Source organism: Solea solea, chromosome 7, assembly GCF_958295425.1.
Source record: "Solea solea chromosome 7, fSolSol10.1, whole genome shotgun sequence".
In the NCBI taxonomy this organism is placed as follows: Eukaryota; Metazoa; Chordata; class Actinopteri; order Pleuronectiformes; family Soleidae; genus Solea; species Solea solea.
Window position 1 is genome coordinate 19116484 of NC_081140.1, and position 13508 is coordinate 19129991.

General features: G+C 43.1%; 1 protein-coding gene across 3 annotated transcripts in view; it reads right to left on the reverse strand.

Annotated features, from left to right (window-relative positions):
- Positions 1-914: 914 nt before the first annotated feature.
- exoc3l2b (exocyst complex component 3-like 2b) overlaps positions 915-13508 on the reverse strand; it is a 29413-nt gene continuing 16819 nt past the window's right edge. For all 3 annotated transcript variants that reach the window (XM_058635036.1, XM_058635033.1, XM_058635034.1), the window contains exons 4-15: positions 6605-6882; positions 6246-6512; positions 5837-5955; positions 5587-5701; positions 4850-4960; positions 4154-4254; positions 3922-4038; positions 3327-3462; positions 3107-3229; positions 2853-3008; positions 2620-2741; positions 915-1636 (exon numbers count right to left, since the gene is read on the reverse strand). In XM_058635036.1, the coding sequence (XP_058491019.1) occupies positions 1342-1636; positions 2620-2741; positions 2853-3008; positions 3107-3229; positions 3327-3462; positions 3922-4038; positions 4154-4254; positions 4850-4960; positions 5587-5701; positions 5837-5955; positions 6246-6512; positions 6605-6882 (1940 nt within the window). In that variant the 3' untranslated portion in view covers positions 915-1341. The remainder of the gene's footprint in view (positions 1637-2619; positions 2742-2852; positions 3009-3106; positions 3230-3326; positions 3463-3921; positions 4039-4153; positions 4255-4849; positions 4961-5586; positions 5702-5836; positions 5956-6245; positions 6513-6604; positions 6883-13508) is intronic.

The following is a 13508-nucleotide window of genomic DNA, read 5'->3' on the forward strand; positions in this document are numbered from 1 at the left end:
GATGGCAGTCCAGGCCCTGGAATCAAAAACCCAGGACTGATCCTGAAGGCAGTCCAGGCCCTGGAATCAAAAACCCAGAACAGATCCCAAGGGCAGTCCAGGCTCTGGAATTAAAAACCTGGAACTGATCCTGAGGGCAGTCCAGGCCGTGGAAACAAAAACCCAGAACAGATCCTGAGGGCAGTCTAGGTCCTGGAATTAAAAACCAATAACTGATCTTCTGAAGCTCATTCAGGCCCTGGAATAAAAAAAAAAAAAAAAACAGAACAGATCCTGAGGGCAGTCCAGGTCCTGGAATTAAAAAAAAACAGAACTGATCCTGAGGTCTGCTCAGGCCCTGGATTTAAAAAGTCCACCAAGGTCCCCGTTTTTCCTTAGTCCACATTCTAGTTTACTGATCCTGAACAAAACAGAAACAAAGTAGACCTGGAATGGTCATGACAGTCTGATCTCTAAACTCTAATGGTGTGTTTGCCTCTAAAATTGAATGATGAAATGACATCATTATATCACATGATGATGATGATGATGATGATGCTCCACATGAGCTGCTGGGGAAACAATAAAAACCAGACACAAATGGTCATGAATTTCCCATCAGTTGCACAGGTAACGCAAACTGTGAATCCTGTGAGGATGCGTAATTTCCATTGTTCGCTTCAGTCATTTGAGCTGAAACATAAGTCAAACAAAGTTTGAATTATGCAATGTCACAAAAGCCAGTCAGCCTCAAGATTCATCCAACATCCAAAATGGACAGTTGATGTATGGCTGTATTGCAACTGGAATACATGTATAACATCTGGTGTCACTAGGATTACTGAATAATGTTCGCCTCAGTTGCTAGGTCACAAAACAATGTTAGAATGAGTCTGTAGGTCAGTGGACAGTGCTGGCTTCAGTCACTGGTCACTAAATAGTATTAGCCTCCAGGTCACTAAGGTGCCAGCATTGCCTTTTTTATCCAGATTAAAATTGTTAAATGGTTGTGACCAGTAACTATGAAAGTGAATTTCAACTGAAGAAATTAATTCACAGGTTAAAAGTGAATCAATATAAGCTTCCAGAATTTCTCTGATTTCAAATCAATAAAACTTTTACTGACATTACCATCTTTAGCTAGGATCTAGACATTTAAATCATTTACTCAATTTTTTTTTTTGCTAATAAAAGCCTTCTGCAGGACATGTTGGAACTCAAACAGCAATTTTTTTTTTTTGCTAATAAAAGCCTTCTGCAGGACATGTTGGAACTCAAACAGCAATTTTTTTTTTTTGCTAATAAAAGCCTTCTGCAGGACATGTTGGAACTCAAACAGCCACATTTTCCTCCATCGCTTCATCAGAGCACATCATCGGGGTTTTCCTGTATGGGTGTCCGGGTTTTGCGACGGCGCGGTCGCAGTGCTGTAAAGAAGGATGACGCAGTGAGGGCGATGCGGCTCAGGCCTACATTCAGGCAGTGGACCTCGGAGGTGACGGGCACCTCAGAGAAGAGGGCGCGGTCGCGTGACATTCGTGCTAAGCTGGTGCCGCCATCGCCACTCTCGATGTCCTTGACAATGTTGAGGATCTCTTGACGCTCCGTCTGCCGAGTCATCCCCCGGATGTTTAAAATGGCTGACACATGTTTCTTTCTAAATACAGAGACCGAGAGAGGCAGGAGGCGTCACTCCAAGTTTAAAAATGTCATTAGTAAAAACACAAACAATCAATAGACAAAAATCAGAAGTCAGTCAAGTGTCCTCGTCCTTAAATACAATGAAATAAAAGTAATAATTAGTGACTAAATTAAAACATCATCAACAATATTGCATGAATCAGAATTAATGCAGGACCTGCGCCGCCAGGCTGTGGATATAGAAAACATTTATTAGCCTAGCATTAGCTCATGTTAAAGCTGAAACTCATACATTCCTTGCCTTCGAATTATGTGTTTTCAAGGTTTTTTATAGGATGAATCCATATGTCATTAATAAATATTAATAAAGTGAAAATTGTCTGAAAGTTCCGAGTTATGATGTTTTTTTCTGGTGCTTTAAAAAATGATGTCCATTTTTGTGGCAAGTCAGTGTAGCCCACATGCCATCTAGCTTCATTTAGCTAGCTAGCTTCAGGTAATAATTCCATTTGAAGGCATTTGTTTGAATGTGTTGTTATACTGTTTATTCAATAAATTAATTCATGTCGGTGAGCTAGTTAACTACTACTACTACTAACTAACTAAAGCTAAAACTTAGCCTCATTTGAGCATTTTTCCTCACCGTGGTCTTTTTTGTCACCTGAGGAAGAACATCGTCATCACTGGTGAACATCATTTTTAAATCGTCTTGACTACAGACCTGTAGCTCTCATTCTGACACTTTTTCTTGACAACATCATCTCCTGTTGAAATTTCGTTCCACTTTAATATTTGTGTTTTTAATTTTTCAGCTTCTGGAATGTGATTATTTCCTGGTTTCTTTGCTCCATGTAACAAATAAATCATTAAAACTGAACCATTTTGGTTTGTGGACCAATCATGTATCCGTGCGATAATAACTACGTAACATTGGCATTAATTAAAGTTACACTGTGTCGCGATCGTGTTGGGTTCATGATCACGTTTTCTTTATCATACCTGACATCTGGAAACTCTTGGACCAAAACTCCGACTTCCATCTGGATGGAGGGGACGTCCTCCAGCTGGATGATCTCCGAGATGTGAGACAGAGCACTGTCCAACCAGCTGGACGGAGACTCCTGCGAGACAGACACAGGGAGAGAGAAAAAGAGAGGGGGGAAAGGACACGATGGAGGATGAATAAATGGTGGTGAAAAGCCTTGTCATGACCTTTGACCTTGAAAACTGACCAGGTCTTTGAACAGGACTTTGATCTGTTTGCCTTCCTCCCTGAGGCGTCCAGCCATCTTCTTCCTCATCTTCATCGAGGTGCAGATAATGCGGCCTCGCATGACTGAGCGAAGGTACTCCATCACAACGCGGCGGTGAACCTCCCCCACCAGCAACTGAGGACAACAAACACACACAAGGAAAGAGAGAAGATCAAACAGATGACCTTTAGATCACATAGTGCTGAGGTGCCCGATTACTCGTGTGCATGTACCTGGTATGGAGGACTGTCCATCCTGTGGAACTTCTTAAAATGCTCTTTGACAAGAGCTTCAATCTGCTCATACGGTTCTGTGTTACCGAGCCACTTCCTCTTCACAAGACGCTCGAAGAAAGGCTGAGAGACACACACACACACACACACAGAAGGTTTGAATTGATGGGCTATGTTTGAAGGTGTGTTTGTGCGTGTGCGTGTGCGTGTGCGTGTGTACCCTGATGGTCAGGTACAGCCGCTCTGACAGAACTCTGACTCCTTGCTGAACGATGTGATCCAGAGCTTTGTTGGCTCGGCGCAGAGAGTCCTCGCTGACTGACGGATCACACTGAGCACAGCGCTGCACAAAACCTCTGCACACACATACATACAGAGCCATTACTAAAGGTCAGTCATCATCTACCGCTTTATCCTCCACCAGAGGGTCGCGGGGGGTGCTGTGCCAATCTCAGCTACATCGGGCGATAGGCGGGGTACACCCTGGATAGTTCGCCAGTCCATCGCAGGGCCACACACAGATAGAGACAAACAACTATTCACTCTCACACTCACTCCTATGGTCAATTTAGTGTGTCCAATTTATTTTTTAGGTGGCTAAAATCAGTTATTCCTTGTTTCTCCACTAGCAGTCAGTGTGTGTGTCAGGCTGGTTCTTAGTGCAAGTAAAACAAACTCACAAGGCAGCCTTTAATGATTTAGGTGCTGAGATTCAGGTTTGGAGATGAGGATCAATAGACAAAGATTTATATATGAAATAGACATTTCTTTTATTTTTGTCTGCTACAACATGATCACTGATCTGCAGGTCGTACCTGAACGGAGGACAGCAGTTGACCAGGGCGATGGTTTTGGACACGTATCCGTCATCGTTTTCTCCGAACATCCCGCTCTGCATCCCCTCATGGAACATCTCCACTTTACGCTGGAAACTAAAGAAAAGACGAGAATATAATACGTCTTTATTGTCCACCGAGGTGGAAAATGAAACGTTAAAATCTTCACTGGATGTAAAACACCTGATGAGACGTGTGCGTGTGTGTGTACCTGTAGAGGAAGTCAGCGAGGCCATTGAGACTGCACTGAGCAACTCTCGAGCCCAGACTGCGGTTTATAGTGGCCGAACGCTCCAGATCCACCTGAAGCCTCTGAAACACAAACAGCAGCAGGTTTCATGTCACATGACAACGCTCAAAACATATTTTAAAAAATAAATAGAAATGCCATAAAGAACAAAGTACAGAAATAAGATATATAGAAATAAGGATAATAGAGTTTGGACTTGAGACAAACAGATCTGCATATTTGAGACAATGAAAGGAACAAAGGAATGACCATGACCCAGCAGTTGCCACCAGGGGGCAGCAGCTACTTCCAGTGAAATTCACTGCCATTATCAAGCTGTGTGTGTGTGTGTGAGAGAGGGAGGGAGAGAGAGAGAGAGAGAGAGAGAGAGAGTGAGATCAGGAAGTACTCAGTGTTGACTTTGGCTGCAGTTGAAGGTCGGACTCAAAAAACAATCAGTGAACAAGATGCAGTGGAATCCACCTTTACATAACACTACCGCACTCTGATTCAATAACCTTTATTTAAACAGGCAGGAAACTCTGAGCACAGCAGCTGGGGCTGGAACAGGGCAGGGGGCGGGGTTAGTCTGGTATCCACACTGGATACATGTGCAGTGTGTGTGATGCTACAATGCTGATGCCGTGGTGAAAGCTGCTCATGTGGCCCCAGGCTTACCTGGATGACGGTCTGGGCCAGAGTGATGTGATACTCCTCGATGTGCAGTGTCTCCATCCATCGCTTCTCCTCCTCGTCCAGGACCTGACTGAGCTCTGTAGTCACTTTTGCCTGCAGAGGAAGAAGAAGCCGGGCGTCAAAACAAACGCACCTCCAGTTTAAACAGAACCCTCTGTCATAAACAAACGAAACACCACAGAATAAATGTGGTGACACATAGCACTGCACACATCCACTGGACTGAGAAATTTCCTATCTATCTACATCAGCTTATCATAATAAGATGCTTTATCTCACTGTTACTCTTTTCAAACAGGAAATGGAAGTTTATGTAAACCACTAACTCTTGCATACTGAAGTCTGAAGTAAATGAAAGGGGTTTAAAGAGTCTATGTGTCTAGAAAATGCACATTTTCTTACTGAACTTTGGTGTGGGATAGTGCTCAGTTTACACAGTGACACGACCATCAGTGACCAGTTGAAAAAGGCTGTCCACCAGTGAGATAATGCAGTGATATCATAGACTTGAGCTGACAGTTTGTATGTTTTAATAGGCGAGCCTTTAGTTAAAGGGCTAAAATTTGTTTTTCCTGGTGCCTCCGCTGACCTCATACAATCATCCTTCCAAAAATCTGAATCATCACTTTAAGGTCTGGGGTAAAATCAGGAGAAGATCAGTGAGTGTCCTCTCAGTCCTTAGTCAGTAGTTTGTGTGTGTGTGTGTGTGTGTCTCTCACCCTGACAGAATTGAGACAGTCCAGCTCCAGTCTGTCTACTGTGTCTGAAGGCAGCAGAGGACTGAGCTGTGCGCGGTTGAATGGACTTGTGATGCACACAGTGCCCAGAACATCCCTGACATGAAAACACAGACGCAGAAAAACACACCGTTTGTTCAGTCTCACAATTTACGCTCATAAAAATGAATACATTTCATTCATAACAATGCAAATTTACAAATGTCATCAGCAATTAGTTCAGTTTGTGCACCTGTCGTAGATGTTATGCAGCCAGTCCAGAAGTGAGTAGATGTCTGTGACCTCCAGCTGGTTGTCAGTTATGGCCTCCAGTCGCCTGGCGACCGCCTGGTGGTAACTCTGCACGTACACCTGACAGGTCAAAGGTTAAAATGTTAAGCAAAGTCAGAGAAGCATCGTGTTTTAGCTCAGAGTCAGAACTAATCTGCATTTAACAAACATGAAAACACAGGTCACATGTTTGCTTCGTAACAGAAAAACCCCTGAACTATGTGTGATGGGCCTTTGAGTCACTGTTTACTGAAGTCACAGCTTCTGTTGTTCCACAAAAGTATCACAATAAAATGGGACCAGAAACCTTTCTAGAACTTTATGTAATAGAGGCTGGAAAACTCGTAACCATAGCAACAGCGATGTCCCACCTGGAAGGCCTGGTACTCTTCTGGGTAAATGGACACCACGTTTCTGTTGGCAGCCCCCAGGTCCTCCACCACACGGGCTCTGAGTCGACTCAGGTAGCCGTCCAGCTCGCCGGCGGTGAACTCTGCTTTCTGAGGCAGCGACCCGTCAGCCGCCTCCTCAATTGCCTCTTTCCACCTCTGCTTCAGCTGCCGAGGCCTCGGGCCCCCAGGGCCCGCACCCAAACTGACGGCCCAGTCTTTATCAGCCTGCTCCTCCTGCTGCAGTACCTGCACACACACACACACACACACACACACACAGCTGTGGTCAGCACCGTTGCCTGTCATGTCGCTGTAACCATGGCAGCAGTGGCCCTTACCTGAACCACCAGGCCCAAGTTGGGCCCAGCTGTGGGGGACCGCAGGGACTCCCTGACCACGGCCCACAGCTCTTTCTGCAGCTCCTCGTATAGTAGCTCTACATCCTTCGCCTTCCTCCGCCCACCGTCTTTGACGCTCGGGCTGGTGGTGTCCTCGGGTTGTGTCACAGCACCGCGCTCGGCCGCAGCAGACTCGTTGCACTCTTGCTCCAGTTCCAGGATGTGGGAGTCAGCAAGAAGCAGGTCCCGCTTTTTCACCAGCTGCAGGATCTCCAGGACTGAAGGACCCAAAGACACAAGGACATGAGAACACAAGGATATGATTAGTAAGGACATTATAGGATGTGAAGACACAAGGACACCAATAATTGTCTGCATTTATGTTATGCATTTACATACAGCACATTTCTGCTTTACAACACAGTTTTTGCTATTCACCCGTTCACACCTATTCGCTCGCACACTCATGAGGACACGGTGGAACAGTGGTTAGCACTGTGGCCTCACAGTGACCCAGTTTCCTCACCCACTCCACACATAGGGACATGAGGACATGAGGACATAACACGTAAAACGTAAGGATTTGAGGACACAAGAGCATGAGTATGTGACAAGAAAAAGAAATATGAACATGAGGACACAGTGGGTTTAGAAGACACGCGGACATAACGTGAAGACACTAGGGTGTAAAGACAGAAGGGCATGAGGACACAAGGACTTATTCATATTATAAAAAAGGATGTGAAGACACAAGGACATAAGGAAATGAGGACACAACGTCTTCATTACATAATAAGGAAAGGACACAAGGTGAAAAATACAGTACATGAGAAAAAACATTAAGACACATGTTTTTTTTGTTCTGTTGGTGCAGGGACAACCATGCAGACATTTCTGCAGGGACGGAAATGTGTCTGCAGAGTTGTCCCTGCACAGACATCCCTCCCTATGTTGACAGCAGGATCCTGGAGGGAGGGGCTGGTCTGGTCTGAGGTCAGCATTTCAGGGAGGATGACTGTGACTGTCAGTTGGCTAATATGAGCAGGTGATGTCACAGCAGCAGTGTGATGATCTCGTCTGAGCGTATTCACACCCGTCTGACAAAACAGGGCCAGAATGAGTGACAAACAAATTGTTCTTGGGTCACTTTCTAAATTGCTCCCACACGTAAGTCTATAGAGACCAGCAGTGTTTTTAGGTCAGAGGGACTCAGGAGCGGCTGCTCTGCTGATGCCTTGTTTGGAAAGTTTGTTTCACTGAGGAAAATCTGTGCGAGGGATTTCAAACACAGCAGTCAAGAAAATAAACTTAGTGAGGGAACTTATCGATGAGGCAACGTCTGGTTATTGTGATGTGAAATCAACATATTCTTAACCCTTAGTGCTCACGTGGCACAGAGCAGTGTCGCAGGTGCACCCTTGGTAAATTGATGTGGGAATAATACACAACTCCTTATATGGACATGGAAGTGAACAAAACTTCAAATATGCTTCATTTTGGTTTTAAGAATCTTTCATAGAGCTGGACAAAAATACTTAGAACTTCAAAACTGGAGTGTGACCTCACTGCAAAGTCACAGTGGTGTCACGTATTGGCACTTGCCGTTGCGGAATGATTTATGGATCTTTGTCTTCAGAAACAGCAACAGAAGCTTCATTTAAAAACAGAGTTGTTTAAAAATTCAGATTAACTGGAGGAATGAAAGAACGTGATGTTCAGGCTGACATCATGATGTTTTTATCTAGATGTCGATTCTGATTAGAAGGCAAAATAAGTGTGTTAGGGTTACACATACACATTAACAGGAAGTGATGCCCTCTGCTGTGTCACCGGAGTGGGTGTGTATTCCTGTGTTGGCACTGAGGAGGACGAGTGAGACATCAACTTCTAAAGGCGTCATATCCTCACAAACAGGAACATCTCTTTATCTTAGGTTACAGCTTCAGGTTCAGGTCTAAGTGAGTCAACTGACAGTTGTCCTCATCCTTGTCCTCCGTCTCCTCCACTGTCTTGTTTTTTAACCCAGGTCAGATTTGTGTGAATCACTGGGGGCCAACTTTTTCCTGCTTCAGTGGATTGAGCAATCAATAATCAACAACACTTTTATGTAATAAAACAAACACACACACACACACACAACGTAGCCTACATAGTAAACATACATATATATGCATATATACATATACAGTATATACATATATATGCATATACACATATACATATATATACATATATACACACATACATATATACATATACATATATGCACACATACATATATACATATACATATATGCATATACACATATACATACATATATACACACACACATATACATATATACACATATATAGATATAACGTGTTCAGAGTGTTTGGTTTATGGTTTGACATCAATGCTCCGACCTCAAACATACGTACACACACACACACACGAGTTGTGGCCAATGTAAGGTTACATATCAGCAGGTTAGGCACCTTTAAACCAGACGACACAGGAGCTTGTCAAACACAGCTGTAACACACACAACATAGCTCTCATTGTTCTATTTCAGTCTTCAGAGTAAATCTGCTCCAGGTGGGTGGATGAAGCCCCGCCCACCTCCACCCATTTCCCCTTAACACCCATAACACTCCGCCCACCACCACCACCACCCTCTGTGCCACTGAACCATGACCCTCACCTCAGTGGATTTAATCTGAGCTACAGTTTCACAGGTAACCACTAGGGGTGTCTGATGATACTTAGAATAGAATAGAATAGAATAGCCTTTATTGTCGTTATTTTGTGGACTACTTCACTTTACACCAGACAGGTCTAATCTCTGTCCACACTCAGTCTGAGGATTATTATCAGTCCCTGAATGCCCCACGGTTCAGTTAGTCCTTGAACCCCTCACATTCATTAGCCCTGGAACACCGCACACTTATTTTTGTCATAAAAAAAATTTTTTTGTGTAAGACGTGTGCGTTTCATAGCAAAAATAACGCACACAGCAAAATTGTCTAAATCCGTGAAACATCCTGCACCAGCAGACAGCTGTGTCTTCACCTTGGGACATGTCCATGTCCAGTGTGTGAGTCCAATGTTGAGCTCAGTGTTTGTTCTCCATCAACTCGACAGGGAAACATAAACGTTGCACTGACTTTTTTTTTTTTTTTTTTTTTTTAACAGTGAGTCAGCATGAAACTGAAGGAGCCAAATCTGCTGAGTCAGATTCTGCCTCCTCATATTCACCTGGGACACAGAAGGAAAAGCTGTTCCTCAGTGTGTGTGTGTGTGTGTGTGTGTGTGTGTGTGTGTGTGGGTAGACTGTAATCTAAACTCCATCTCCACATTTTTCTCGTGTTGTTGCAGGTGACCTGCTTCTCCTGCAGACACGCAACTCCGCCGTGTCGCACCTGAACCCGAGCGTTGACAACCGTTCCGACTCATCGTTGCTGGACCTTGAGGATTATTTTGTTTAAAATAAGGAGGCGGTCCATCACCTCTCAGTTGTCATGTCTCACGTAACGAGCAACGAGGTCTCTGTTGTTTTATTTATGCTGAAAAACATGTCACGGCTCAACTTTATGAATCGATCAACTGATGAGTCGAGAAACTCACTTCACATGAGTGAATGTGTGACCGATGAGAGCAGTGCTTCGGTCGACTGATGGCTTCAATGTTGGTTGAGGAACTCTAAACTTCCTCTGAGGGATTTATCCTGGTTGTTCTTCCTCTCCCAGCAGAATAATGAGCAGGTGTTTCCCTGCAGACACAGCTGTATCATGCACGTCTCTCCTCTTGTATTACACTGTACGCGTTCAAATGAATATGATATTCGACAATAAAAACCAACTGGATTTTTATTGTGTTTGTTCACGGCATCTGGGAGTGGAGTGGACAATCTCCCTGAGAAAAGCCGTGTTTCCATTAGGGCTGAACGATTTTGAATAAATATCTAATTGCGATTATTTTGACAGGAATTGCGATTGCGATATGATTTGCGATATCAGAGAGAATGGGAATTTTTACATCATCGTTATCATTTTAATTTGAAAACTGTGTGATATTTGTCCAGATGTGTGGGAAACAAAGATGTTCTCTTCAGTCTGTAGAATAAGATTTGTACAGATCAAGACTATAGTTAATCAAAAATGATCCACCACATAGCCACTCTAACCCTGATCCACCCATACAAGCCCCCACTGTCACACTACATCAACCACTGAACTTAATACAGTATAAGAATGGAAGAAAGTGAGTTGAGGGTCACTGTCACTGTGTATGACTTATTTGTGTTATGTACTCCTAAATGTTTCATGTTACATGTAAGCTGTAAAACACTGTAAAGAAACATCAGTGTCAGAAAGGAAAAATCAAATAAAGATAATTTGCCAACACTGAACAAAAAGAAACACAACCACTGAACTAAAACCGACACTGGAAAACAACAAACGGCAACCCATGAAAAATAACCATCAACCAACAACCACAACTGAACTAGAGTCAATACGATACTCAGTATCAGTATCGGTATCAGTGCGATACTGGTCAAAATAAAATCCTATATCGCAGGCTTCACTATGAACAGACTGAAAAAATGTAAATAAAAACCAGCAACAGCCTTTTAGCTGAGTCATGTAGTGAGCTGGTTATTTCTTCTTTACGGGAGAAGAATATTTGTAACACGGTTGGATAATTAAGGTCTAAAATGACTGAGTTTTTGATATCGATATTGGTATCGGACACCGAAAAGTGGCATCGTGCCATCCCAACAACCTAATACTGAACAACACTACAGCAGCAACCACAGAGACTGAGAGGAGGACACTGAGCACAACTGAACTGCTGTGTTTGGGGCTTTCAGGAGCTCACAGAGCTGAACTGACACGGAGTCATGTGACCATGGATTAATGAAACACTCAGGCATGTGTGAAGGGTAAATTCCACTGTTTGTGTGTGTGTGTGTGTATGTGTGTGTGTCCATTTCTTTACCTTAAACATAAACTCAGACAGACTGAAGATCCAAATGTGTCCTGACAGCAACTCAAACCTGAATCTCAACCTGGATTTTCATCACCTCTGAAATAAATAACTAAATCCATATTTTTAAATCACCTTTAAGTTTCCTACTTCAGGTTTTAACAGATGTTTATATCGTCGACGCTACCTGATGCCTCAAGAAACTGATCGGATTGATAAAGTTATTTATGTTCTGGATGCGAGCTCAGGTAGATCAGATATTTAGATGTTCATCTTTATTAATGCGAGTTCGGATCCTATTATCGTCTCTATTAATCATAAAAAAATGTGACAGAGAGCTTATCTTCACACACACACACACACAGGTTTTACATTCTGTGTGGACATAATGCATTCCCTAGCCCCTTACCCTAACCTTTACCATCACAACTGAAGTTGTTTACCTGCAGCCCAGGTGTGCAGCTGATGTTTATCTCAGCACTACATGCTCAGCTGAGCAGGTAGAATGAAGAAAATGATTAGCAGCAGAAAGTGTCCGAGTCAAGCTGAGTTCAGACACGCCTGAATTGACTATGACAAGGGCATTAAAGGGATTAAAGGGAACCAAAGGGATTTTTTGAAGTGTGTTTGTATTAGGCACCGACAGTCACCTCTGACTAGGCAGTGAGACATGGAGGCATGACTGCCAGAGGAGACACAGAGATGAACAGATTTTAGCCACTTAAAAAGGCTCACTTATTACAATCCATGTCAGCTTAAAACTACAATATCTTAGAAACGTGTTCACTTCTTTATCCCTCTGTTTGAGATTTCTTTTTCAACACTTTAACAGCTCAGTTGTTCAAAACTCTATGATTCTGTGACTTCAGTGTTTGAAATTCATTTTGAGGATTGATAGAAGTGACATGAATGACCAAACGAGGCAGCAGTAGAGCAGCAACTCCTGAGTCATTATGAGCTGAAAATGCTGATTTTCTCTGTGACCAGTTAACAAGCTTCAGTGTCGTGATGTTTAAACTGACCAGTGACTGAATCTGTCAGGACATTTAACACAAGGAGAATCTTTTATTAGTGAGATGAGGACACATTTGGTTTTTAAAACAAAGTTTTTACAGTTCAGGTGTTTTTGTTTTGTTTGTTTGTTGGTTGTTGCTGTTGTTTGAAGACGCAGTGTGTTTACATGCATGTTAAAAGTCCCTCTAAAATCAAGGTAGTCTTAATCGGACTAACGTATCTGGATAATGTGCTTCATAGTCTGATTACTCCTGCATACGCTTAGTTGGACTGGAGTTGGACTTGGCATTCTGCACATGCGCCAAAATTTCCTCCCCCGTCTTTGACCCAGAAGTAGATGACGACGTATAGACTGCAGTATGCCGTCTTTGTTCGGACAACAAAGCACACACCACAAGAGCCATGCCCAAACTCATTTATGAATAACATGTACAGCAGGTACAAAACATACAGAACCACAGCAGGAAACTGATTCAATACGAACCTTGCTTATAGACGTTATAGTCAGACCTCACAGCCAATAAATCAATTTTTCTCCTCCGCATGTATACACAGACTCTGCAAGTTTAGTCAGACTATGGCCTTAGTTTGATTAAACTGTGCATATAAACGTACTGACTGACCATGTAAATGTTCTTGCTACTGTTGTTTTGTACACAATATACAAATTAACTCCTTGTGTATTGTTGTTTATTTTGGTTTGTTTGCGGGTGTCACTTTCTTTGACATGTCATTTGCAGCCATTTACAGGGTTTGTTGTTTTCAGACAATGACATCTTTATGTCTTTATGTCAAAGGTTCATGTGTACCCGTTTACGTGTGTGTGTGTGTGTGTGTGTGTGTGTGTGTGTGTGTGTGTGTGTGTGTGTGTGTGTGTTCCTTGTTTCATTGCCAAACAGAGGAAAGGGAGCCGGGGTTGTT